This window comes from Hypanus sabinus, chromosome 4, assembly GCF_030144855.1.
Source record: "Hypanus sabinus isolate sHypSab1 chromosome 4, sHypSab1.hap1, whole genome shotgun sequence".
Lineage (NCBI taxonomy): Eukaryota > Metazoa > Chordata > Chondrichthyes > Myliobatiformes > Dasyatidae > Hypanus > Hypanus sabinus.
In genome coordinates this window covers 62,668,306-62,693,479 of record NC_082709.1, presented here as the reverse complement: position 1 = coordinate 62,693,479, position 25,174 = coordinate 62,668,306, and the positions used below count along the sequence as shown (strand labels likewise).

Here is a 25,174-nt window from a genome sequence, read left to right as displayed (position 1 = left end):
TTAGATTCAGATTAATTTTATTTATCACATGTACATTGAAGCATAGAGTAAAAAAATGTCCTTTGTGTTTACAACCCAAAGATGTGCTGGGCGCAGCCCACAAGTGTTGTCACACATTCCAGCGTCAACATAGCATGCTGACAATGCTCGGCAGAACAACACAGAACACAGCAAAATGGAACATGATAAGCAATAAAGCATCAGCAAAACGAGCCCTGTTCCAGACAGACAGTCGTCCAAACCCAGGACAGGCCTCTGGGGTTCCAGTCTCTAGGCTTTGGTTATTGGGCTTTGACTTCTGATCCACCAGAATTCTGAAATGGGGTCTGTGCTTTCAGCAGCAAGAGGCATTTGTATAAAATTGACAGGAAAGGATGAAAACCCAAGGTTTGTGTAGTAATTTCCTTTTTTTTTTGTATTTGTAGGAAGCTACAGTAGCAGACATGAAAATAACCAATGGAGACACACTTGTTCTCATGGAAGGGCGACTTCCACCAAAGGTGAATCTTTGAACCCATTTGGAAGAGCACACTACACATTCTGTTTCAGCTTTTATAATAGAAATATACAACAGCCAAAACTTACTATTTGTAAGCAAAAATTTAAAAAAATAGTTAGCCTAGTTATTTCAATGGCTTTTAATTAATGTGTATTGCATACTAGTGTTTGTCTTGATGGATTTCACTTTATCTTTTTTTTTCAATTTCCAATCTTTCCAGTGGAGTAGTAGTACACCTCACTCAGCTGGAGACTCTTAAAGTCAGCCATCTTTTCTATAATAGTAGAAACTTTTTAAATTGTTATCATTTGTTGTTCAGTATCTGGTCAAATAAAGCAAAAGGATTCAGCCTGTCACCCTAATGCCTAAAGCTCTCTGAAATAGCTTTTCAACAGTCAACCAAAACAATCTGTTTTCACCACTTCTTCACAGTCCTTTCCACATCATAATAATTTATGTTAAAATGTCTCACCTCTTTAGTTCTTTTGCTAATTATTCTAATCTTTTTTCTTTGTGATTGCAATATCCTTATTTATTCCATATGGTTTCTTCATATGTTAAGTATTTAGATGAGCCACTGAAATGCTACAACTTGCAAGACTTTTGGCCAAGTGCTGGAAATTGGGATCAGAATAAATGCATACAGATTGTGGTTTGAAAGGCCTGATTGCATATTTTATTCCTCCATAAGTATGTCCTTCCATGAAATTTCCACATAGCCGTCTCTTCTTCGACAACCACGTCATGTTTTTCTGTTGGCATCATGTTAAAAATGGACCAGTGTTATTAGTGAAAGAAGATATTTTAGCTTTTCAAGAAAACCTCATCATGTTTCAGGGAATGGGTCTGTTTCACCCTCTGTATCAAATAAAAGATAAAATGCTTTCTTTTTGCCATATTTCTTGCAGGGATTTCTGATGTTACCTGTATGGTTCTACCAATCTACACTGAACTCGGTAAACTCGGGGTACATTCAAGAGAAGCAAAAAAGCATTGAAGACAGGATTTGTTCTTTAAGCATCTTGTCCAGTGCAACAGGTAGGTCAACTAAACTGAGGAGACTGAGCTTAGTAATGAGTGCAGATTAGGATGCCCTGGGTTCCTGCACTATCTTGATGTAACTGGTATTTCTAGATTCTTTCAGAATAGTTACAGGCATGCAAACATTATAGGTATTACAAGATTAGGTTTTCCTTTGAATTTAATTTGTAAGAGATAATCATGCCTTTTTCCTCTCCAACAGCTTCCATTTTATAGGAGCTATTCAATTTGAGAATGAAAAATGTTTTGATTCATGGATGGTGTAATGCCCCCTGATGCACAGTTAAGTTTAGTTGCAGGTGACTTGAACTTGAAACTCCACTTTAAATGATTATTCAAAAAAGTTGTTGAATTATTTAGAGGGGGGTATAATGGCATGCTTGTGATCTGTAATACATGAATAAAACTGTTATTTTAGTTTTATTTTTATATGGTTGCTACCTTTTTCTGAGTTTCCTTACAAGTGCTTTGTCTAAGCAGAGATGAAGGAATGAATGAGGTAACTCTAAATCTACTGCTTTTAAATATCTATAATTAAATGAGAGCCGAACTGGTGAAGTATATTTCTTTGAATTTTGAGTGTAATTAGGTGCTGAGAGCTGCCTCACCCCCTCCAGTGTATTGTTACAAACATCTCTTTATGGCACCATTCTTATCAATGGCAACTGTTAGTTTAATATGGCATTTATTTCATTGTTAATCTAGTCCCAGCCTTAAGCTATTCTTAATAAATGATGTAAAAACAGTCCAAAAGGCATTTGGAACTTATTTGTCTTACAAAAAAGGGGCCTTGCAAAGAGTTGAAGCACTGAGATGAGACTTGCTGTATAACTGGACAGGCTTTCAATGTACAAAATTAAACCTAACCAGATCATAGTGCCGCTTACAACATAAAACATATTTGCTACCATATTGGGAATGAGAGTAGGCCACTTGGCCTCTTGAGGCAGCGCTAGTAAGATTGCTGACCTAACTGTTAACTCCCCTCCACAATCTCACTTAACAATGGTAACCTTTCATGTCCTTATCAAGAACTCATCTACCCTTTCCCTAAAATATTCCAAAATTCTGATCCATTATCCTCTGGTGGAAGTTCCAAGGAACTTAAACGGTAACCCTTTCCTTACAGAAATGACCTCTAGTTCAAGAGTCTCACATGAAAGTAAACACATTTTCCACATCTGCCCCTTAAGGTACATTTTGGTCAAATCTCCTCTCACTTTTCTAAATCTCATCAAATATAAGACAGCCTACCTATTCCAGATATTAATCTCTAGTAAAGTCATAGAAAAACACAATGCAGAAACAGGCCCTTTGGCCCATCTAGTTCATGCTGTGCCATTTAAACTGTCTATTACATCGGTGTGGTAAACCATGTATATCTGTCTGGACATGTCCCTCTGCTGACTGCTCCTGTGGCTCCTCCCACAGACCCCTGATTAAAGGTGATGGTGTCACTGCTCCTCCCACAGTCCAGGGCAGTCATCCAGCATGGACATGGTCCATTTTACTGCTAATAAAAGCCTTTCAGTATTTACTCTACTTCCAGTCTTTTGGAGTTATTGATAGTGCATCAATCAGGACCATAGATCTCCAGACCCCTGTCACCATATACCTAAACAAACTCCTCTTAAACATTGAAATTGAGCTCGCAATCCACCACTTGCACTGACAGCTCATTCCACATTCTCACCACCCTCGAAGTGAAGAAGTTTCCTCTCATGTTCCCCTTAAACTTTTCACCTTTCACCCTTAACCAATGACCTCTAGATGGAATCCCACCCAACCTCAGTGGAAAAAGCCTGCTTGCTTTTATCTTATCTATATGCCTCATAATTCTGTATACCTCTATCAAATCTCTTCCTCAGTCTTCTGCGTTCCAACGTATAAAGTTCTAACCCATAAGACCATAAGATATAGGTGCAGAATTAAGCCATTTGAACCATTGAGTCTGCTCTGCCATTTCATCATGGCTGATCAAATTTTCCTTTCAGCCTCAATCTCCTGCCTTCTCCCGGTATTCCTTCTTGCCCTGACCGATCAAGAATCTATCAACCTCTGCCTTAAATATACATAAAGATGGCCTCCATGGCTGCCTGTGGCAAAAAATTCAGAATCAGAATCAGATTTGTTATCATTGGCATGTGACATGAAATGTGTTAACTTGGCAGCAGCAATGCATAATATAGAAGAAAAAAAACAAAATAAAATAATAATAAAAAATAAATAAGTAAATCAATTACAATATATGTATATTGAATAGATTAAAAGAAGTTGTACAAAAACAAATATTTATAAAAGTGAGGTAGTGTACAAGGGTTCAGTGTCCATTTAGGAATTAGATGGCAGAGGGGAAAAAGGTGTTCCTGATTGCTGAGTGTGTGCCTTCAGGCTTCTGTACCTCCTACTCGATAGCAACAGCGAGAAAAGGGTATTCCCTGGGTGCTGGAGGTCCTTAATAATGGACATTATCTTTCTGAGGTACCATTCCTTGAAGATGTCCTAGGTACTTTGTAGGCTAGTACCCAAGATGGAGCCGACTAAATTTACAACCCTATGCTGCTTCTTTCGGTCCTGTGCAGTAGCCCCCTTCCCTTATCAGACAGTGATGCAGCCTGTCAGAATGCTCTCCACAGTACATCTATAGAAGTTTTTGAGTGTATTTGTTGACATACCAGATCTCTTCCACACATTTACCACTCTCTGGTTAAAGAAGTTCTTCATCTCGGTTCCAAAATGGTACCCTTCTATCCTGAGGCTGTGTACCCTGGTGTTAGACTCTCCCACCATAGGAAACATCCTCTCCACATCCACTCTATCAAGGCCTTTCACCATTTGATAAATTTCAATGACATCACCCCTCATTCTTCTGAATTCCAGCAGGTATAGTCCCAGAGCTATCAAACACTCTTCATATGACAAGCCATTCAATCCTGGAATCCTTTTCCTGAAACTTCTTTGCACCTTCTCTAGTTTCAACACATCCTTTCTAAGATAAGTGGCCCAAAGTTACTCATAATATTCTAAGTGAGGCCTCACCAGTGCTTTATGAAGTCTCAACATTACATCCTTGCTTTCATATTCTACTCCTCTTGAAAATGAATTCTGGCATTGCATATTCCTTCCCCACCACAGATTCAACTTGCAAATTAACCTTTAGAGAATCCTGCATAAGGGCTCCTTGATCCCTTTGCACCTCAGTTTTGTGTATTTTCTCTCCATTTAGAAAATAGTCAACCCTTTAATTTCTTCTACCAAAGTGCATGACCACACACTTCCTGACACTGTATTCCATCTGTCATTTCTGTGCCCATTCTCCTAATCTGTCTAATTCCACCTGTAGCCTCTTTACTTCCTCAAAACTACCCACCCTTCACCTATCTTCGTATTGTCCGCCATCTTTACAGCAAAGCCATCAGTTCCACCATCCAAATCATTGCCATTTAATGCAAAAAGAATAGGTCCCAACACAAATTTCTGTGGAACACTACTAGTCACCGGCAGCCAACCAGCTCCCTTTTATTCCCATTCTTTGCTTCCTGCCAATCAGCCACTTCTTTATCCATGCTAGAATTTTTCCGGTAATACCATAGGCTCATAGCTTGTTAAGCAGCTTTGTGTAGATATCAATCTTTCCTTATATTTCAGGTCTTCCAGTCCTGGCAACATCCTTGTACATTTTCTCTGCGCTCTTTCAGCCTTAGTTACATCATTCCTGTTTGTTTGCGAACAAAACTGCACACAATACTCCAAATTAGGCCTCACCAACATCTTGTAAAATTTTGACATAACATCCCATCTTCTGTACTCAGTACTTTGATTTATAATGGCCAATATGCCAAATGCTTTCTTTACAACCCTATCAACCTATGATGCCACGTTCAACGAATTATGGACCTGCATTCCCGGATCCCTTTGTCCTATCACACTCCTAATTGCCCTACAGTTCACTGTGTAAGACCTATATTGGTTGGTCCTACTGAGTTGTAATACTTGTCTGTATTAAAATTTATTTGCTATTTTGCAGCCAATTTTTTCAGCTGGTCCAGATCCCGTTAAAAGCCATGATTGTCATCTTCGCTCTCCACTATACCCCCAATGTTGGTGTCTCTGCAAATTTGCTGATCCAATTAACCACATTATCATCCATATCATTGATATAGATGATTCCATAAGACATAGGAGCAGAATCAGGCATTCTATCGTGGCTGATCCCTGATTCCACTCAACCCCAGACACCTGCCTTCTCATCATATTGTTGGATGCCCTGACCAATCAGGAAACGATCAACTTCCGCCTTAAATATGTGCATGGACTTGGCCTCCACCGCAGTCTGTGGCAGAGCATTTTACAGATTCGCTACTCTCTGGCTAAAAATTTTTTTTCCTTACCTCTGTTCTAAAGTGTCTCCCCTCCATTTTGAGGCTGTGCCCTCTTGTTCTGGATACCCCCACCATAAGAAACATCTTCTCCACATCCATCCTATCTAGTCCTTTCAACATTCAGTAGGTTTCAGTGAGAACCCCCTTCCCCGCATTCTTCTAAATTTCAGTGAATGCAGGCCCAAAGCTGCCTAATGCTCCACATAGTTAATCTCTTCATTCCCGGAATCATCCTCATGAACTTTGATGACAAACAACAAATGACCCAGCACTGATTGATGAGGCACACCACTAGTCACAGCCCTCTAGTTAGAGAGGCAACCATCTACTACAACTCTCTGGCTTCTCCCACAAAAGCAATGCTCATCCAATTTATTATCACATCTTGAATGCCAAGTGACTGAACCTTGACCAACCTCCCATGCAAGAACTTGTCAAATGCGTTACTAAGGTCCATGTAAACAACATCCATTGTCTTGCCTTCATTAACTTTCCTGATAACTTCCTTGTAAAAATCTGTAAGGTAGGTTAGACACAACCTACAACACACAAAGTCATGCTGACTATCCTTAATCAATCCATGTCTATCCAAATATTCATATATCTGGTCCCTTAGAATACCTTCTGATAACTTCCCCACTACTGGTGTCAGTGTCACTGGCCTAGAATTTCCTGATTTATTTTTATAGTCTTTCTTAAGCAGCGAAACATTAGCAATCCTCAAGCACTCCATCTGTTGCTAAGGATAATTTAGATATCTTTGCTAAGGCCCTGAAATTTCTGCCCTTGCCTCCCGTGAGGTCTGATCCTGGGGATTTATCCACCCTAATTTGCCTCAAGATAGCAAACACCTCCTCTGTAATCTATATAGAATCCATGAAGTTGATGCAATTTTGCCTCACTTCTATAGACTGTAGGCCCATCTCCTGAGTAAATACAGATGCAAAAAATGCATTTAGGATCTCCTCCATCTGTTTAGCCTCCACACATGGATTACCATTCTGATCTTCCAGAGGACCAATTTTGTCCCTTGCAACCCTTTTGCTCTTAACATTTCTCCTTCACCTTGCCCTCTAGGGCAATCTCATGCCTTCTTTTAGCCCTCCCAATTTCCAAAAGTGTCTTCATGCATTTCTTTTACTCCATAAGCATCTCATTTGTTCCTACCTGCCTATAGTTACAATACACCACCTATTTTTTTTTATATAGTTAACCAGGACTTGAATATCTCTTGATAACCAAGATTCTCCACACTAGTTATTTTTGCCTTTTATTATGACAGGCACATGGGAGCTTTGTACTCTCAAAAATTCACTTTTGAAGGCCTCCCACTTACAAAGTACACCTTTGCCAGAAAACAGCCTGTCCCAGTCCACACTTGCTAGATCCTTTCTGATACCTTCAAAATTGGCCTTTCTCTAATTTGGAATCTCAAACTGCACCAGACCAGATTTGAAATTAATGGCATTTTAATCACTAGGTGCAAAGTGTTCAGCAACACAACCTGTCTCATTCCCTAATAGCAGATCAAGTATCATTATAACTCTCCCTTAAATAAAGAGAACAATACAGTGCACAGTAATACAGTTGAGGACTCACCAGTGCTCTATCTATCTGAAGCATAGCCTCTCTTTTTGTATATGATTTCCCAAGCAATAAACCATAACTGTCCAGGCAGCATCTATGGAAAAGAATAGTAAGTCGATCTTTCAGGTCAAGAACCTTCATCAAGTCTTGCCCCAAAACATTGACTGTACTTTTTTCCATAGATGCTGTCTGGCCTGCTGAGTTCCTCCAGCATTTGGTGTGTGTTGCTCGGATTTCCAGCATCTGCAAATTTCTCTTGTTTGTGATTGAACCATAGCAGTCCATGTGCTTTCCTAATTCCTTGCTACTTTTTGGCTATTCAGTAATTGAACAGTTGCAGCATGAGCTGCCTTCATGGAAAAGAGTTACTTCATAATTCCAGTAATAGGAGTTACTGAGGAATCACAAGACCGGGAAACAAAAAATGCAGTGGGTTAAATCAGATTATTCCTAACAATACAAACATATCAATGCACATTCAGGAACTATGTTTCTTTTGCTTTGGTGCTGCAAGTCACTAGGAACAAGTCTGTTTGATGACGGTGCCCTCCAGAAATCAGTTTGAAATCCAAGATGAGCACAATGATGATTTTTTGACAACTAGACACCCTGCATCCATCCAGAATACTGAGCTATAGATGCAATAACATTCATTCTTACATAAGCATGGTTTGATTTGTGTAAAGTAAAAATAGATTGTACTACTCCAGGACTTGAAACCCTAAAATCACCAGCTGTGCCTACTTATCTCAAACCTTGCAGAGAATTTACCAAATCACGTTTATTCTATTTAATAAGAAAATATATAGCTTTAAAATGTTTTGAAGTAATGACAAGGTGTTCAATAATAGATTCCACTGAAGTTTCTTTGGATTGTTTGACTGCGCTTTGAGTTTTACATGGCTGTTCATTTTGGTCATGAGACCATAAGAGACAGGAGCAGAATTAGGACATTCAGCCCATGGAATCTGCTCTGCCATTCCATTGTGGCTGATTTATTATCCCTCTCTACTCCATTTTTCTATGTTCTCCCCATAACCTGTGATGTCCTTATTAAGCACGATCCAATCAACCTCTGCTTTAAACATACCCAATGACTTGGCCTCCACAGTCATCTGTGGCAATGAATTCCACAGGTTCATCATCCTTTGGTCAACATTCCTTCTAAACGCTGTTCTTAAGGATTGTTCTTCTGTTCTGAACTATGCCTTCTGGTCCTGGACTCTCCCACTGTTGGAAATATTCTCTCCACATCCATTCTATCTCAGCCTTTCAGTATTGGATAGGTTTCAATGAAATCCCCCTTATTCTTCCAAACTCCAGCCAGTACAGGCCCAAAGCTATCATATGTTCCTCATAAGTTAACCTTTTTATTCCCAAGATCATTCTCTTGTACCTTCTCCAATGTTAGCACATCACTTCAGAGATAAAAGGCCCAGAACTGCTCACAGTGCTTCAAATGCAATCTTGACTGTTGTGTTCTCGTTCTTATACAATGGTTATACTTTGGGTATTTTCTAGCTCAACAGCATTTGATGCATTGAAAGTTACTATAGTTGATTCATTTGTCTTTCTTCCTTTGCAGACTTTTCACTGCAGCAGAATATGGACACTGACTTGGAATTTGTGGGCAATATTGAGATATCTGGTGATGCTAGTCTTGAGGATTTAAAAACCCAGGTAAATGAATTCACTGCAGTTTACCTACAGCAATGCAGTAAAATTAAAAAAGAATATCATAGACCCAAGAAATTTTCAAACATTGTTTTACTTCGCAAGCACAGGCTTATTCCTGATGCAGTTAATCTGTAAACAATTAGGTCGGCCACTGAATAATTGAGAATCGATTGTAATTTGTTGTGTATTTAACATCTCAGTAATATTGTAAATATATTTGATTAAGTATTCTTTGTTTAAATAATTCATTATGGGTTATATGCAAAATAATTCATTATGCAACTACATCACGTGTGTGCCTCTCTAAAGTAAAATCAAAGTATACATGTTATCCCTGGGCATCCATGTTTTTCTTTTGATTAGTTTTCGGAGTTACAAAAATAACAGTGGCGACGAGTAAGTTTTAAAACAAACCCGAGATGACTACCTACATATTGAAGTGCAGTATGTTCTTTCCCCTTGAGAGAGAGAGAGACACGTTTGAATTTTTTTTTAAAGTGCAACAGGGTTATTTTTTCTTTGGAAGTGCAGTGAATTGCTTGAGAAACAGACAAAATTAACAGGTTCAATAACAGTGAGTACTGGGTGATAATAAATAAAAAGCAGAAATGGCCCGCTACATTGGAATGATGTGTTAGATTGCACAACAGATAACTGGATGTTGTTTACTGAACAAATTGAACAGTATTTTGAAGTAAATGAAATAGCCAACGAAAAGCCAGTGCCAGTGTTACTAAGTGTAATAGTTTACACTTACAGTTTGCTTAGAAATTTATTACTCCAACCAAACCACCAAAATGAGCCTTGCTGAATTCAGGAAAGTAATGAAGGAGCATTTAGAACCAAAACCATTGTTGATTGCAGAACTCTTCAGATTTCATAAGTGAAATCAAAAGGAAGGCTTGCATGGCTGAATTGAGATTATGGTCTGCACAGGGAAGAGAAAAAGATTTTTTTAAAAATCAAGTTGCATTTTCAAAAAGAGCACTAACCTGCACACTGCTGATGAAAAATCTGATAATGATGAGAGTGACACAGGTCTGTGTAGGCCTGAGATTTACAGTGTGAAAATTAACAATAGACAAGTATTGTGGCTTATGCCAGAAGTGTACAGCAAATTAATTAAAATGGAATTAGACACTGTTTCAGTCATTCCACAAAAGGAGTTTGAACAGCATTTCAAAGATAGTAAACTGAAGCCAAAAGATATCCAACTAAGAACTTGTGCTGGTGAAAAAGATAACTCATGTTGGAATGACATTTGTGACAGTGAAATAGAACAACCAAGAAGCCACCTTGGACTTGTATGTGCAAAAACATGAGGACCAGCGTAATAGGGACGTGATTGGCAAAGACAACTGCAGCTTGACTGGAGATCCATCCACAATTTGCATCCTGTGCTCCCTGCAATGAAGCCAGTTCAAAGCAAATAAAGAAATTTACTGGATGATGCCACAACTATCTCTGTGCTGTATACCATGAACTGTTGCCCAGTAGAGGACAAACAGGTATTGGTTTCGACTTCTCTGCTTCTGGTTGGAAAGTGTTTTGGACCAAGAAAGGGCCATGCTGCTCAGAGGAATCTTGAACATTATGAAAACAGTGGACCAACTTTGGCGGTTTTTATAGGCAACATATCTGAGAAAGCTTCTGATATGTAAATTAGACAGTTACTTGCAAATTGTGGCTTGGTTTTAAGCTGGAAGAGAGTTCAAGGAGCTTTAGGAAAGTTGCAAGCCTTTGGATTTCGTGACTATGAAGAACCAGAATCTACTGTGTGCATTAAGATTATTGCATGAACTTCAAGTGAAAAACAAAAAGCTGCTTGTAAAAGTAGATGCAAAGACCAAAGCCCAACTAAATGAATGGAAAGTCAGAAGTCAATGGAGATACAAAAGCAGAGGGTTCATCAGATGATGCTGTGGATGAGGAAACCAGGAGGAGAGATCGAATTGTAAGAGGAGCAACAGAAGGATAAATAAGGCAATGCTCCAGGGAACTAAATGGACCCTCCCAAGATTAAAATGCACAAACTAGAAGAAGAAAAAAAGAAGAAAGGTGTCCGGAGCTGTCAGAACCACTTTGTCCAGTCTACAGTTTCAACCACCATGGAGGAGGCCCCAGAACCTGACATTGTTTTCACAGCCACAAGTCTCATTTGCCAAACAGAGTGACCTTAGTCAAGAAAGGCATTATCCTGCAAGAGTAAGAAATCCTCCACTGCAATTAAATCTTTAGGCTTGAACGGGATGATTTAAAATTTACTGTGCTGTGGACACCTGAATATAGTAGTTATATAATATACTGTGTATATAGTTGAGATGCATTCTGGATGATGGCACAGCAGTGTTCAAGGATGGAATTGGGAAAACTCAAACATGTCAAAGGAAGCGCACCGAAGTTTTACAAAATCTGGCTGGTTCCCCTTATCCAATCTGTGATAAAGAAGCCAGTTAGCTGGATCGCATGCAAATTGATGAAACTCTTCCCATGAGTGGAGCCCATGGGCAATGCCCGTGGTCCCAATTGCTAAAAAGAATGGGTGTATCAGGATCTGTGATGATTTTAAGGTCACCATCAACCTACTACTGAAAGTAGATCAATACACACCGCTAAGGTTATTTTTAGAGTAGTCTGTGCACCTGCACTCTGGCAGAAAGCAATGAATCAGGTGCTGCAAAGTTGCCCAGGCACTCCGTATGACCTGGATGACATTGTTGTTACCAATGAATATGACAAGGTACATCTCCAAAATCCTGTTTTTTCCCCACAGAGTGGTGAATCTGTGGAATTCTCTGCCCAGGGAAGCAGTTGAGAGCATGACACAACAAGTGTGCATTCTTTCAACCAAGCATCACTTACTGTGGCCACATCATTGATGCATAAGTACAGTTGGCCCTCCTTATCCGCGAATTCAACCAACCGAGAATCGCAAAAGCCCAGAAGTGCTCTTCCAGCACTTGTTGTTTGAGCATGTACAGACTTTTTTTCTTGTCATTATTCCCTAAACAATGCAGTATAACAACTATTTTACATAGCGTTTACATTGTATTAGTTGTTATAAGTAATCTAGAGATGATTTAAAGTATACGGGAGGATGTGCATGGATTATCGTGGATCGGGATCAAAAAAAATCAGAAGTTCTCTTACTAAGTAAGTCAGAACAGGTACATCCGGTATTATTTAGCGTCAGTTAGTCAAAACGTTTGCATTTGTGTATAGTATATATTTTACCTTTCTATGCATATAAAACACTTAAGAACGTATGTTTCAGCGCCGGGCTTGGCTCTAGTGACAGGCCACTATCGAGTGCGCTCTCCACCGTGTCGGGTTGATGTGGAGGATCAAAAATCCAAAACCCAATAATTAAACCACCGCGTTGCTTAGTAATAATCGTATCTTTCATCGGGGCAGGGCCTTTCACATGCTCCATTAAAATTGTTCCGATTGTTGACTGACTGTAGTCTAATGCTTTTCCAATGACCGATGGCGTTTCACCTCTTTCCAATCGCTTTATTACTTCCACTTTATTTTCAATCGCGATCATGATTTTTTCCGTGAGCAGAAACACCGCAGATTCAGAGCTACGCTGGCTCCTAATTCCCACTGCTCTGAACATGTCCGGGGTTCCGCTGGGTCCTAAAGACCACTGCACTGATTCAGGTTAAATAAGGGACTTGAGCATCTGCGATTTTTGGTATCCGCCGGGGGTCTCAGAACCAATTCCCCCGTGGATAAGGAGGGCACTTGTATTGCACAAATGTGCTGAGAAAATTCAAGCAGTGGTAGATTTCCCAAGGCCAATGGATGTGAATGTCCCTAAGCCTTTGCGTTCCTTTAAGGCTGCAGAGAAGATTTATGTACATATCAACAGAGGGGCCTTGCTTTTGGTTTGGGGTGTAAAATGTTTCAACATCCTCAAAAAATTCAGTCAGTCTCGTAAGGCTTTGCCCTTTACAAAGCCATGCTGACTATTCCTGATCATATTATACCTCTCCAAATGTTCATAAATTCTGCCTCTCAGGATTTTCTTCATCAAGTTACCAACCACTGAAGTAAGACTCACTAGTCTATAATCTCCTAAGCTATCCCTACTCCTTTTCTTGAATAAGGGAACAACATCTGCAACCCTCCAATCCTCCGGAACCTCTCCCGTCCCCATTGATGATGCAAAGATCATTGCCAGAGGTTCAGTAACTCCCAAGGGACTGCGTTAGGGAACTGGAGATGCAGCTCGATAACCTTCGTCTGGTCAGGGAGAGCGAGGAGGTGACAGAAAGGAGTTATAGACAGGTGGTCACACCAGAGCCATGGGAGACAGACAAGTGGGTAACAGTCAGGAGAGGGAAGGGGAAGTCAACATTTCTATTCTGATGAAGGGTCTCATCCTGAAACATCAACTGTTTATTCTTTTCCATTGATGCTGTCTGGCCTGCTGAATTCCTCCCGCATTTTGTGTGTGCTGCTTGGATTTCCAGCCTCTGCAGAATTTCTCTTGTTTGTCATATGTAGGCAGGGAATGGAGAGCTGTGGACAGATAGGGTGAGTTAAAATTCAGATCAAGGTCACACAAGGGGTGAAGAGTCTTTTGCTGTCTTTATTTTGTATGCTTTGTTATTCTATGAGTTGTAGGATCCCCAGTTATGAGATTTTTAAAAACTGTACTGATTTCCTTTTGCAGGTTTTGACTTTGCCACTGCTTCAAGGTCTCTCCGTTCCTTCAGTGAAGTTCCTCAGGGTCTGGCTGCTCGAAAATAAGTGTCCTGTTAAGATCCTGCGGAACCAGCAGCAGCAGCTCAGGTAATACTAATCCTAGTTTGTGAATAGAGGGCTGTGGGTTAAGTGCTGGGTTTAATACAGAAGTCATCCACACTGGTTGGTGTGGACAAATTGAGCTGAATGGCTCATTTCCATCACTCATGTTTCTATAATTCCTTGGGCACACAGCAGCTGGGAACTCCTCTGGCCATGATGTGTGCCAGCTGGTGCTTGCATTGAATTTGTTCAAAGCACACAAGCACTTGGCTTACATCTTGTGTCACTTACCAGATCTACACTGGCCCCCCCACTTTAAAAGATGGAGAGCTGTCTGGTGGTAAACTGAATACTATAAGCAGAATGACTGGTGCTTAAAATGAAAACTAAATATAGCACTTGCTGAAAATGTGAAATACAAGCTGAAAATGCCAGAAATACACATTAATCTAGTGAGCAGAAAGTCCTCCATTCTATCATACTCGTTTATGCCAAGTGTTAATACCTCTCTGCTGTTTAGCACATTGACTTCAAGGTCAGCTTTATTCAGAAGACTTCAGTCTTATTTTAAAATAGTTTTTATAGATTCATTCTGAAAACCAAAATTGCCCTGGAATTGAACTGGCTAGCTGTCAGTTCTCTGGCTTTACTGCTTTGTTTACAGTGATGCATCATTCTAGTTCTACGCTCCACATCAATCTGGTGCAAAGCTTCTGTTCTTACTGTGGAAAGAACACTGGTATCAAAAACTAGAAGATATAGATTTTTTTTCCAGAGGGTGGTGGGAACAGGTATTCACAATGTTGAATAAATATCCAGACCTGCATTGTCAGTGCACAGACAGACCAAACACTGGTAAAAGGGCTTATTTCTGTGCTTTATCGTTCTAGGAATTTTTTTTAACTCTTTGTTTCAAACTTTAAGTCTGCATTGTCTGTTCAGAAGGTGCTGATTTTTGTGTGTCAGACCCATCCACCCATCCAGGATTTCTCAGCTCTAACATTAGAGGCCTTTTCAATTCCTTGGATTCTAGCAAAACTGCTTTACATTGCTGCTTAAAGTCATTTGTGTTTTGGTTTCATTCCTCACCTGCAAAACACTATTCTCAAATTCTATATTTATACAGTATATAAATCGAATCATTGTTACTTTGTCTTAATTGAGAAGCCTACAGAGCTTTCATCTTAAGTGTAAATTCATTTGTCTGTACAGCAAATTCAAGCTGGGGAGTTCTGCAGAGATTGGAATTCAGCTGCTTCAAGTAGAAGAACAGCTGGCGTAAGTACAGATGTAGTTTGTTGCTCCAGACTTATTGAAATAGTGATTTTTCCTGCGGGTGTAGTTGAAGTACCAGGTCAGAGCCATATTAACCCTCTATAGAGTTATTAGTACATAACAAACATTTGCACTCTACATAATATATTTCTGTGTGCAGGACAGAAGGCTCCTGCATTTTGCCTTTTGCTGGTTTATCAGAATGGAGTTAAAAGATTTTTTTCAGTTGTTTGAGGCTTAGATGCATTTCATGAAGTGGCGTTGGTAATGGACAAAATGTAATAAATAATGACATTATAATGTTTTAAAATTTATCCAGCAGTGATGCACCTGCACCATTAAAATGTTTCTTTTCCAAACTGGTCCATGTAAAGAACCTATCTAATATAAGTGAGTCTAATTAAGATAGTTAATTGCCTGGGTTTCTTCTTTAATGGGCATTGTTGTATGTGTGGCATGGGTTATAGTTTGGACAGCCAGAGGATGTAATCATTTGTAATTGGATTATTATTGTCAAACATATGTATATGTATATTTCAGCCAGTTCTGAAAAATATAGAGGTGTATGAGTACTAGTTTGGATAAGGGGAAGACCATAGTTCTTAGCTGTACTCCTGGGAAATAGTATATTTTACATTTTGTCTTCTGTATGTTTTTGCCAATATCTTCTTACCAGAAAACCACATTCGTACCTGGCAATGTGAGTCAAATCCCTCTTCTAGAACTCTTTATGGTAACCAATGAGATACATTTGATTTGGCATCCTTGTTAAGGAGTTGGAGTTAGAACTAGATTAAATCTGGATTGTTCAGGAAGGGGAAGAAGAGGCACTTTGTGGTGATAGGAGATTCGTTAGTTATGGGAATGGACAGGAGGTTCTGTGGGTGAAAGTGAGATTCCTGGATGGTATGTTGCCTCCTGGGTGCCAGGGCTTGGGATATCTCAGATCAAGTCCTCAATGTTCTTAAGTGGGAGGGTAAACTGCCAGAAACTGTGGTCCACATAGGTAGCAATGACATGGGTAGGGCAAGTGGCGAGGTACTGCATACTGCATAGGGAGTTCAGCAAGTTAGGTGCTAAGTTATAGGGCAGGACCTCCCGGATTGCTACCTGTGCCATATGCTAGTGAGGCCAGAACTAGGAAGATTATACAGTCTAATATGTGTCTAAGGAATTGGTGTGGGAGGGAGAGCATAAGATTTTTGGATCATTGGGCTCTCTTCCTGGAAAGCTAGGGCCTGTGTAGAAGGGGCAGGTTGCACTTGAACTGGAGGGGGACTAAAATTCTAGCAGGAAGTTCTTGTTTATGCTGCATGGTGGGGTTTAAACTAGAGTTACAAGGGGATGGGAACCAGACAGCCAGAATAGTTAGTGGAGAAGTTGTGTAGGCAGATGTTGGTAAGACCTCAGACAAGGTTAGGAATCAAAAGTGTCCTGAACTGCATATTTTTCAATACAAGAAGTACCATAGAAAAGGCAGATAATTGTGCTGAAGTTGAAGTAGCTGGTTTACAAACAGAAGCCATGTGTAGTGAGGAGAGGCTGTTGATAGGGCAAAATTGCAGTCAACAGGTTGAGTTTCAACGTAAGAGGTGGACAAAATCGAGAAGGGTGAATACAGACCAAAGTGTTGTATTTGAATGTGTGTATTATGCAGAATAAGGTAGATGAACTTGCAGCACATTTGCAGATTGGCAGGTATGAGGATGTAGGCATCACTGAATCATGGCTGAAAGAAGATTATAGGTGGGAGCTTAATGTCCAAGGGTTCACGTTGTATCGAAAGTACAAGCAGAAAGGCAGAGGAGGCAGCGTTGCTCTGTTGGTTAAAAAAATGTGAAATCAAATCATTAGAGAGAAGTGACATAGTCAGAAGGTATTGAATCATTGTCGGTAGAGCCAAGGAACTGCAAGAGTAAAAAGACCCTGATGGGAACTGTATACAGACCCCCCCCCCCCCCCAAACAGTAGTAAGGATGTGGCTTACAAATTACAATGGGAGAGAGAAAATGCATGCCAAAAGGGCAATGTTACAGTAGTCATGTGGGACTTCAATGTACAGGTAGATTGGGTAAATCGGGCTGGTCCTGGATTCCAGGAGGGGATGCCTACAAGATGGCTTTTCAGAGAAGCTCGTGGTTGAGCCCACTAGGGAATCAATTATTTTGGATTGGGTGGAACAGGATATATACATCCAAAGAGGGAAAAGTATTCTGAAGGATAGATGACACAACTGCGGCTAACAAGAGAAGTCAAAGTAAACGTAAAAGCCAAAGAGAGATCATATAATAGAGCAAAGATTAGTGGATGTTAGAGGATTGGGAGGCTTTTAAAAACCAACAGAAGACAACTAAAGAAATCATTGAGAAGGTAAAGATGGAATACAGAAGTAAAATTGTAAATAATATTGAAGATTATACCAAAAGTTTCTCCAGATACATCATGTAAAAGAAAGGGAAGTGAGGATATTGGACCACTGGAAAACAATGCTGGAGAGGTAGTAATAGGGTACAACAAAATAATGGACAAGATGAATAAGTATCTTGCTTCCATCTTCCCTGTGGAAGACACTAGCAGTAAGTTCCAGGTGTCAGGGTACTGTAACTGGGGAAAAGGTTCTTGGGAATCTGAAGGTAACTAATTCACCTGGACCAGATGGTGAACATCCCAGGGTTCTGAAAGAGGTGGCTAAAGATATTGTGGAGGCATTAGTAATGATCTTTCAAGAATCACTAGTTTTTGGAATAGTTCCGGAAGACTGGAAAATTGCAAATGTCACTTCACTCTTCAAAAAAGGAGACAGGCAGAAGAAAGTAAACTATAGGTCAGTTAATCTGATCACAGTGATTGTAAAGATGTTGGAGTTGATTATTAAGGCTGAGGTCTTGGTACTTGGAGGCACATGATAAAATAGGCCATAGTCAGCATGGTTTCATCGATTTGCCTGACAAATCTGTTGGAATTCTTTGAAGAAATAACAAACAGGATAGACAAAGGAGAATCAGTTGATGTTATGTACTTGGATTTCCAAAAGGCCTTTGATAAGGTACTACACATGAAGCTGCTTAACAAGCTACGAGCCCAAGGCGTTACAGGAAAGATTCCAGCATGGATAAAGCAGTGGCTGATTGACCAGAGGCAAAGAATAGGAATAAAGGGAGCCTTTTCTGGTTTGCTGCTGGTCTCAAGTGATGTTCCACAGGGATTTGTGTTGGGACCTATTCTTTTTACATTATGTGTTATGATTTGGATGATGGAATTGATGGCTTTGTTGCAAAGTTTGTAGACAATATGAAGATAGGTGGAGGGACAGGTAGTTTTGAGGAAGCAAGAGAGGCTGCAGAAGCACAGACTAGGAGAATGGGATGGGAAAAGAAATGGCAGATGGAATACAGTGCTGAGAAGTGCATGGTCATGCACTTTGGTCAAAGAAATGAAAAGGTTGACTATTTTCTAAATAGAGAGAAAATACAAAAAAAAACACAAGGCAGAAAGGCACCTGGGTGTCCTTGTACAGGATTCTCTAAAGGTTAATTTGCAGGTTGAGTCTATGGTGAGGAAGGCAAATGCAATGTTAGTATTAATATCAAGAGGACTAGAGTATAAAAGCAAGATGTAATGTTGGGACTTTATAAAGCACTGGTGAGACCTCCTATTGTGAGGAGTTTTGGGTCCCTTAAGTTAGAAAAGATGTGCTGAAACTGGAGAGGTTTCAAAGGAGGTTCATGAAAATGATTTCAGGATGAATGGCTTGTCGCATGAAGAGCATTTGATGGCTTTGGGTCTGTATTCTCTAGAATTTAGAAGAATGAGGGGTGATCTCATTAAATTTGAATAGTAAAAGGGATTGATAGAGTGGATGTGAAGAGGATATTTCCTGTGGTGGGAGTGTCTAAGACCAGAGGACACAGCTTCAGAATAGAGGGGCATCCTTTTAGAATAGAGATGAAGAGCCAGAGAGTGGTGAATCTGTGGAATTCTTTGCCGTAGGCAGCTGCGACAGCCAAGTCTTCATGTACATTTAAGGCAGAGGTTGATAGATTTTTGATTGGACCAGGCATGAAGGGATACAAGGAGAAGGCAGGAGATTGAGGTTGAGAGATTAGTTGGATCAGCCATGATGAAGTGGTGTAGCAGACTCAAATGGCCAAATGGCCTAATTCCACTCCTGTATTTATATGTTGCATTTCACCTGCATCCTTGGGTCAAAATCCTGGAATTTCTTTGATATCACACTTCATCTCATGATCTGCAGAATAACAAGATGGCTCAGTATCATCACCACCTCTAGAGCACCAGAGAAATGCAGGAAAATGCCAACCTGCTAGTAGTGGTTATTTCCCAACATTTTTTAAAAGTTTCTGTATTTTGTACTTGCATGAACATTTATTCGTATGAATGGTATATTTTTGTAAGTGTATTTGCAATTGTGTTCTGTTTAGGCCCACTGAGTTGTTGCTACAGTTGCGGATGGGTGTGCCTGGCGAAAGGGCCTATTATCCAACAGAGGAGATTGTCTGGGACGTGTCCAAAGAATCCTCAACTCGGGCTCTCAGACAGAGAATTTCTCAGCACTACTCACTAGCACCGGAACATATTGAAATTGCCAAACAGTTAACAGATCAGTTTGAATGGATGCCAATAACCACCTGGGTAAGAAGCAACACCTCTACTTTGGCTTAGCAGAAGAAAATATTATTCACTTTTATCTAGAGTGGAATGTACCTGCATTGTAATAAAATAAAATTGGTTATGGTCCATCCGGGGTGCCACGGTAGTGTAGTAGTCAGCACAACACTACTATAGCTCGGGGCATCAGAGTTTGGATTTCAATTTCAGCAAACTCTGTAAGAAAGTTTGTACATCTTCCTGTGAGTGCGTGGATTTCCTCCAGGTGTTTCAATTTCCTCTCACAGTACAACGATGTATTGGTTAGTAGGTTGATTGGACATTGTAAATTGCCCTGTGATTAGATTAGGGTTAAATAGGTGGGTTGCTGGGTGGCATGGTACATTGGGCTGGAAGGTCCTCTTGTACTATTTGGCAATTCCACACTTATCTCTAAATAAATAAATACAGTACTGTTCAAAAGTCTTAGGCACCCTAGGTTTTTATATAAATTTGATTTTGTATGTTTATTTGCTGTCTTCTGTGTTAGTGTGTCAGTAGAAAAGAGCAAATTTTAGATTTCCAAACATTCATTTTCAAAAACGCTGTGTTGACAAAGAAATGTTACATAATGTGAATGATCAATGACATAATGAACTGAATGTACTAAACTGATTAACTGAAGCAGAAATGGGTGAAGAATCAAACTGGGTGAAGGACAATCAAGCTGTAAGGTGAAGGTGTGGCAGATCTGACATTTAACCTTCAAGTCATCAATTCTTACACTATGGCAAGGGTGAAGATAGCAGTGATACACATAATCCTACATTAGCAAGGTCTCTCCCAACCAGAAATTTCATAGCAGACGAGAACTACGTTAGTCCCTCTAAATTGGAAGAAGTCCAGCACTGCTATCAGCTCTGAACTCACAGAAACCATTGGAATCCACAGTGTGGAGAAGCCTTGTTAGAAGTGGTCTTCATGGAAGAGTTGCTGCCAAAATGCCGTTCTTCTGAAGTGGAATCAAAGGCAAGAGACTCACCAACGCAGAAAAACACAAGAACTGGAGTGCTGAACAATGGCAGCAGGTTGTTTGGACTGACAAGTCAAAATTTGAAGATTTTGGCTCAAACGGGAAGCAATTTGTTTGTTGAAGATCTGGAGAGTGCTACATGGATTTCTAGCATCAGCAGAATCTCTTGCATCCATTTGTACTTCACTCATTTGCAATTTCTTGCTATTTAGATAATAATTCACATTTGAGCTTGCATTTGCCCACATTAAACTGATTTTGGTAGGTTTTAATTAAGTCACTCAATAAATTTATATCCTGTTGCAAAATCACAGTGCCCTCATTACAAAAACCAAAGTAGACAACTTTGTTGACACAGGCAGTGCAATTTCAACTTGTACTACATCTGTCATGTGTTTTCCCATCTACTTAATTTGTGTAAATCATCTTGAAGTCTCTTTTCCACCTCCACATTTACGTCACAAGCTCTGATACCTCTCACCACATGCTACATCAAGATGCTCCCGATGTGGCCATTGATGCATTGGGGAGACCCGCTGCAGACTGGGAGACCGTTTTGCTGAACACCGGCGCTCAGTCCTCCAGCAGTGGCGGGATCTCCCTGTGGCCACACACTTCAATTCCACAGACCACTCCCACTCCGACATGTCTGTCCATGGCCTCCTCTACCGTCAAGATGAGGCCACACGCAGGTCGATGGAGCAATACCTTATTTCCCGCCTAGATAGCCTCCTACCTGCCAGCATGAACATTCAACTCACAGACCTCCGTTGATACCCCTTACCCCATCCCTATCTATAATTTTAGTCTGGTTCTCTTTCTCTCTCTTTTTCCCCCCTCACTATAATCTACCCCCAGCGCTACCTTTCTTTCTCTTTTATTTCCCATAATTCTCCACCTTCCCCCTAGCCTATTTCCCTCCAACCTATCACTTCCCAGCTCTCTACTTCATCCCTCCCCCCACTTCTTATCCCCCCTCGACCATCCCATGTTACTTCACTCCTGATGAAGGGTTTCAGCCCGAAACGTCATCACTACCTCCTCCCATAGATGCTGTCTGGCCTGCTGCGTTCTGCCAGCATTTTGTGTTTTTAGCTACATCAAGAGAGTTCCATTTAGTCCTATTCTGTTTCCTGTTGGTCAGCTCCAATTTTCAATGCTTGCCAGTTGTTTTTGCCCTCAATCCCATGTGCTTTCATTTTCATATTAACCTCTTAATTGAGATTTTCACCAAATTCACAATTTACCCCTTTTCTATTCTACCACTTACATCCTCAGTTTAAAAAAAACTCCAGAAAGTTTGTCAATACATGACTTGCTTGTCTTAAATCCATATTGACTTTGCTTAAACCTGTTGGCATTCTAGGTGTCATACTATCATAACTTTTATAATAGGCTCAGACATTCTCCCTTCTGCTGATCTCTGGTGTCCTTTTTTCTCTTATTTTTAAATTGTGCACCCAGAATTATCACCCTCTTTTTCCATTCCCCTTCTGATTATCCTCTCACTCCTTTATGGTATGCAATTTATCCATCCACAATTTCTATGCTACTTCTTTTGTTTTAACTTTGGAATGTCCTTGGGATTTATTGATTTTCAGTTCCACTAAATTTACTAGCAATTTTACTTTTAACAAATTTCATTGAATTCTCTTTCTCATTAGAGTCATGATTCTCTTCATTTCTATTTGTATTGTCTCTGTAAAGTCAAAACTAAAATATTTAACTGTACTTCATTTCCTTAGTTCCCAATGATATATTCTCCTGTTTATGATTATAAGAGATCTACATAAGTCTTCAGCTTGTTCTTTTTACATCCTCTGGATACTTTTGGAGTAATCTTTAGTGTTTCTTGCAAGTTTACATTGAAGCTCTACGTTTGCCCTCTTAATCAATCTCATCAACCAATTTACTGAACTGCTCCCAATCCTCAAAATTACTGAAACATATTTTTCTGACAACTTCAGGACATCTCTTTTGATCTAATAGCATCCTAACTTATTTGTCATGTTTGGGTCACTTTGTGTACTTCTGTATCAGCGAGGTATGTTTAATAGATTCGCAATGTACCATCCATCATCTTGTTCTGCAGTGGAACTCCTCTATCTGTCATAGACAATTTATTCAATTACTTCAATATTTTCCTTTGTTTAGGTTTAGGATTCTTTTTGCTAATTGAACTACTTCATTTATGGTGCTAATGAAGAATTTTGTGGGTTATGGTTGCTGTTCCCTAAAGGGCCTCACATTTAAATCTTTCCAGAAATGTATGCAGGATTTTTCTTACATTGTTAACCCCTTTCTAATTCAAATCCTACTGCCTTTTTATAATTCCCTTTTGTTCATTCTTTCCCTGACTCTGTCATTGTTTAAAGCCACTTTCGACCAAGCATTTAGATTTCCAGCATTTATATTACTTTGCTTTTTAAATAGTAAAATTATTGTGGAGTCTTGAATGGTATTGTGAAACGGAGTGAGGTGTTCTAATTGAGACCATCCAGTGATGCTGTATTCACCATTAACTGAGTTACTGTTACAGCTAAGCCTTTTTTTTTCCTTTGTTGCCATTCAAATTTATGAAGTCAGTGCTTGGTTTCAGAGTGTCAGAGAATATTCTGACAACTATGGGCCTACTTAAATTGAAGCTTTACAGATATTGCAGGTCCCTAGGTATTATATCCTGTCTGGATATACCCAGCAGGGAACTGTGATAGAATAGGAAAGCTGTTGGCAGGAGGGACAGCCTGTAGATACTTCAAACTGTCAACCTCCCCACCTACGTGGGGAAGTTGATAGCACGCTGGGATTTTCTCTTGTGGTTAGATGAAGTTAAGTGTAGTGTCCTCAGCCTGATTGTGATTGAAAGGAAAACATCTCCACTTCCATATGTAATTTAAGTAACCTCAGCCCAAAAGCAAATGTAGACAAATGTTTGTAAATTACAATTAATAAATCATGTGACTTTCACCATGTTTGTGCGCTGCAAAACAGCGACATTTTTTGGAAACTCTTCCTACAATTTATGTTGGGCCTTAATAATGAGATTTAAATGAAGATGCTGAGAGTTGATTTGTACTTCCTGAATGTTTAGGTGGTACTTGGTGATAAAATTCTGAATCTTCAGATCATGCAAATTCTCTTTTCACAGATTAAGTATATATTTTAAAATTGGTTTTGAATAAAACTAGTTTTTCTTTTCTTTAATACCTCCCCTGAACTTAGGATGTCCTATAACTTTAAAACCCTAAAACCCTTGAAGTAGAGTTAAGGTTCTATTGTGGGAACTTTGGCAGCCAATTTGCCTACCATAATGTTGCTCCACCACTAACATGATCATGACCAACTAATCCATTTTAAGGTATTGATTGCAGATCATATATTGGCAAAGGCAGTGGGGACCATCATGATTTTGCAGTAGTGCTGAACTTGTAACTGAAAGCATCATGTCTCATCTTTCCTTTTTAGAGCCAACAAGTTTCAAAGAAGAAGAAGAAAAAGAAACTACAGAGCGCGCAGGGGGCGCCGTATTATCTGAAAGATGGAGACATTATCGGAGTTAAGGTAAACTTGATATTAACTGAGGTCAGTTTCATGATTTTAAACTACTTCTTGACTTGCCAGTTTGTAGCACAGTTATAGGCTTATGACTGTGTTGTTCCACACTAGAAAAGAAATCTAGGCTGTTCAATCTTTTCTGATAACTACTGTTATCATCTATGTAAATCTGTTAGCACTTTGTCCTGTTGTTTTTATGACACAAAGAACAGAAGCCAGGCCTTTCCAATGTGCTCTTTAAGTTTAATGTTCTGTTATTGAAATTTCTTCCCTTAGCTTTTATTCTCGGCTGCCTTTTGTAACTAAGAATGAAAAACAGTTCTGCAGAGCTTTGAAGTATATTCTGTGCATATGCTGAATGATGAAATGATCAAATGCTCTTGCAGAAACTCACCTGTTTATACTTCAGTGGATAATTGCAAACATTTTATTCACACAGAATCTGTTAATTGACAACAACAAAGACTTCAGCACCATTGCTGATGACATTGGAAAGGAAAAACGCAGACTTGAAGACAGTAATAAGAACAAACGGTAACTTATATGCTAAAAACAATTTATTGTCATGCTTCAAACAAATATTTCCAGGGAAACATCCAGTCCTTGGCTGCTCAAGAAAAGAGAAAATATGATAAGTGGCTACACACACAAAATGCTGGTGGAACGCAGCAGGCCAGGCAGCATAGATAGGAAGAAGGGTCCTGACGAAGGATCTTGGCCCAAAATGTTGACAGTGCTTCTTCATATAGATGCTGCCTGGCC

General features: G+C 39.7%; 1 protein-coding gene across 5 annotated transcripts in view; it reads left to right on the top strand.

Annotated features, from left to right (window-relative positions):
- The window catches only part of usp40 (ubiquitin specific peptidase 40), a 137,698-nt gene that overhangs the window by 105,270 nt on the left and 7,254 nt on the right, over window positions 1-25,174 (top strand). For all 5 annotated transcript variants that reach the window (XM_059967269.1, XM_059967267.1, XM_059967268.1 and 2 more), the window contains 8 exons: window positions 426-500; window positions 1,408-1,537; window positions 9,095-9,189; window positions 13,868-13,986; window positions 15,154-15,219; window positions 19,659-19,869; window positions 24,323-24,418; window positions 24,852-24,946. In XM_059967269.1, coding sequence (XP_059823252.1) covers window positions 426-500; window positions 1,408-1,537; window positions 9,095-9,189; window positions 13,868-13,986; window positions 15,154-15,219; window positions 19,659-19,869; window positions 24,323-24,418; window positions 24,852-24,946 — 887 coding nt within the window. The remainder of the gene's footprint in view (window positions 1-425; window positions 501-1,407; window positions 1,538-9,094; window positions 9,190-13,867; window positions 13,987-15,153; window positions 15,220-19,658; window positions 19,870-24,322; window positions 24,419-24,851; window positions 24,947-25,174) is intronic.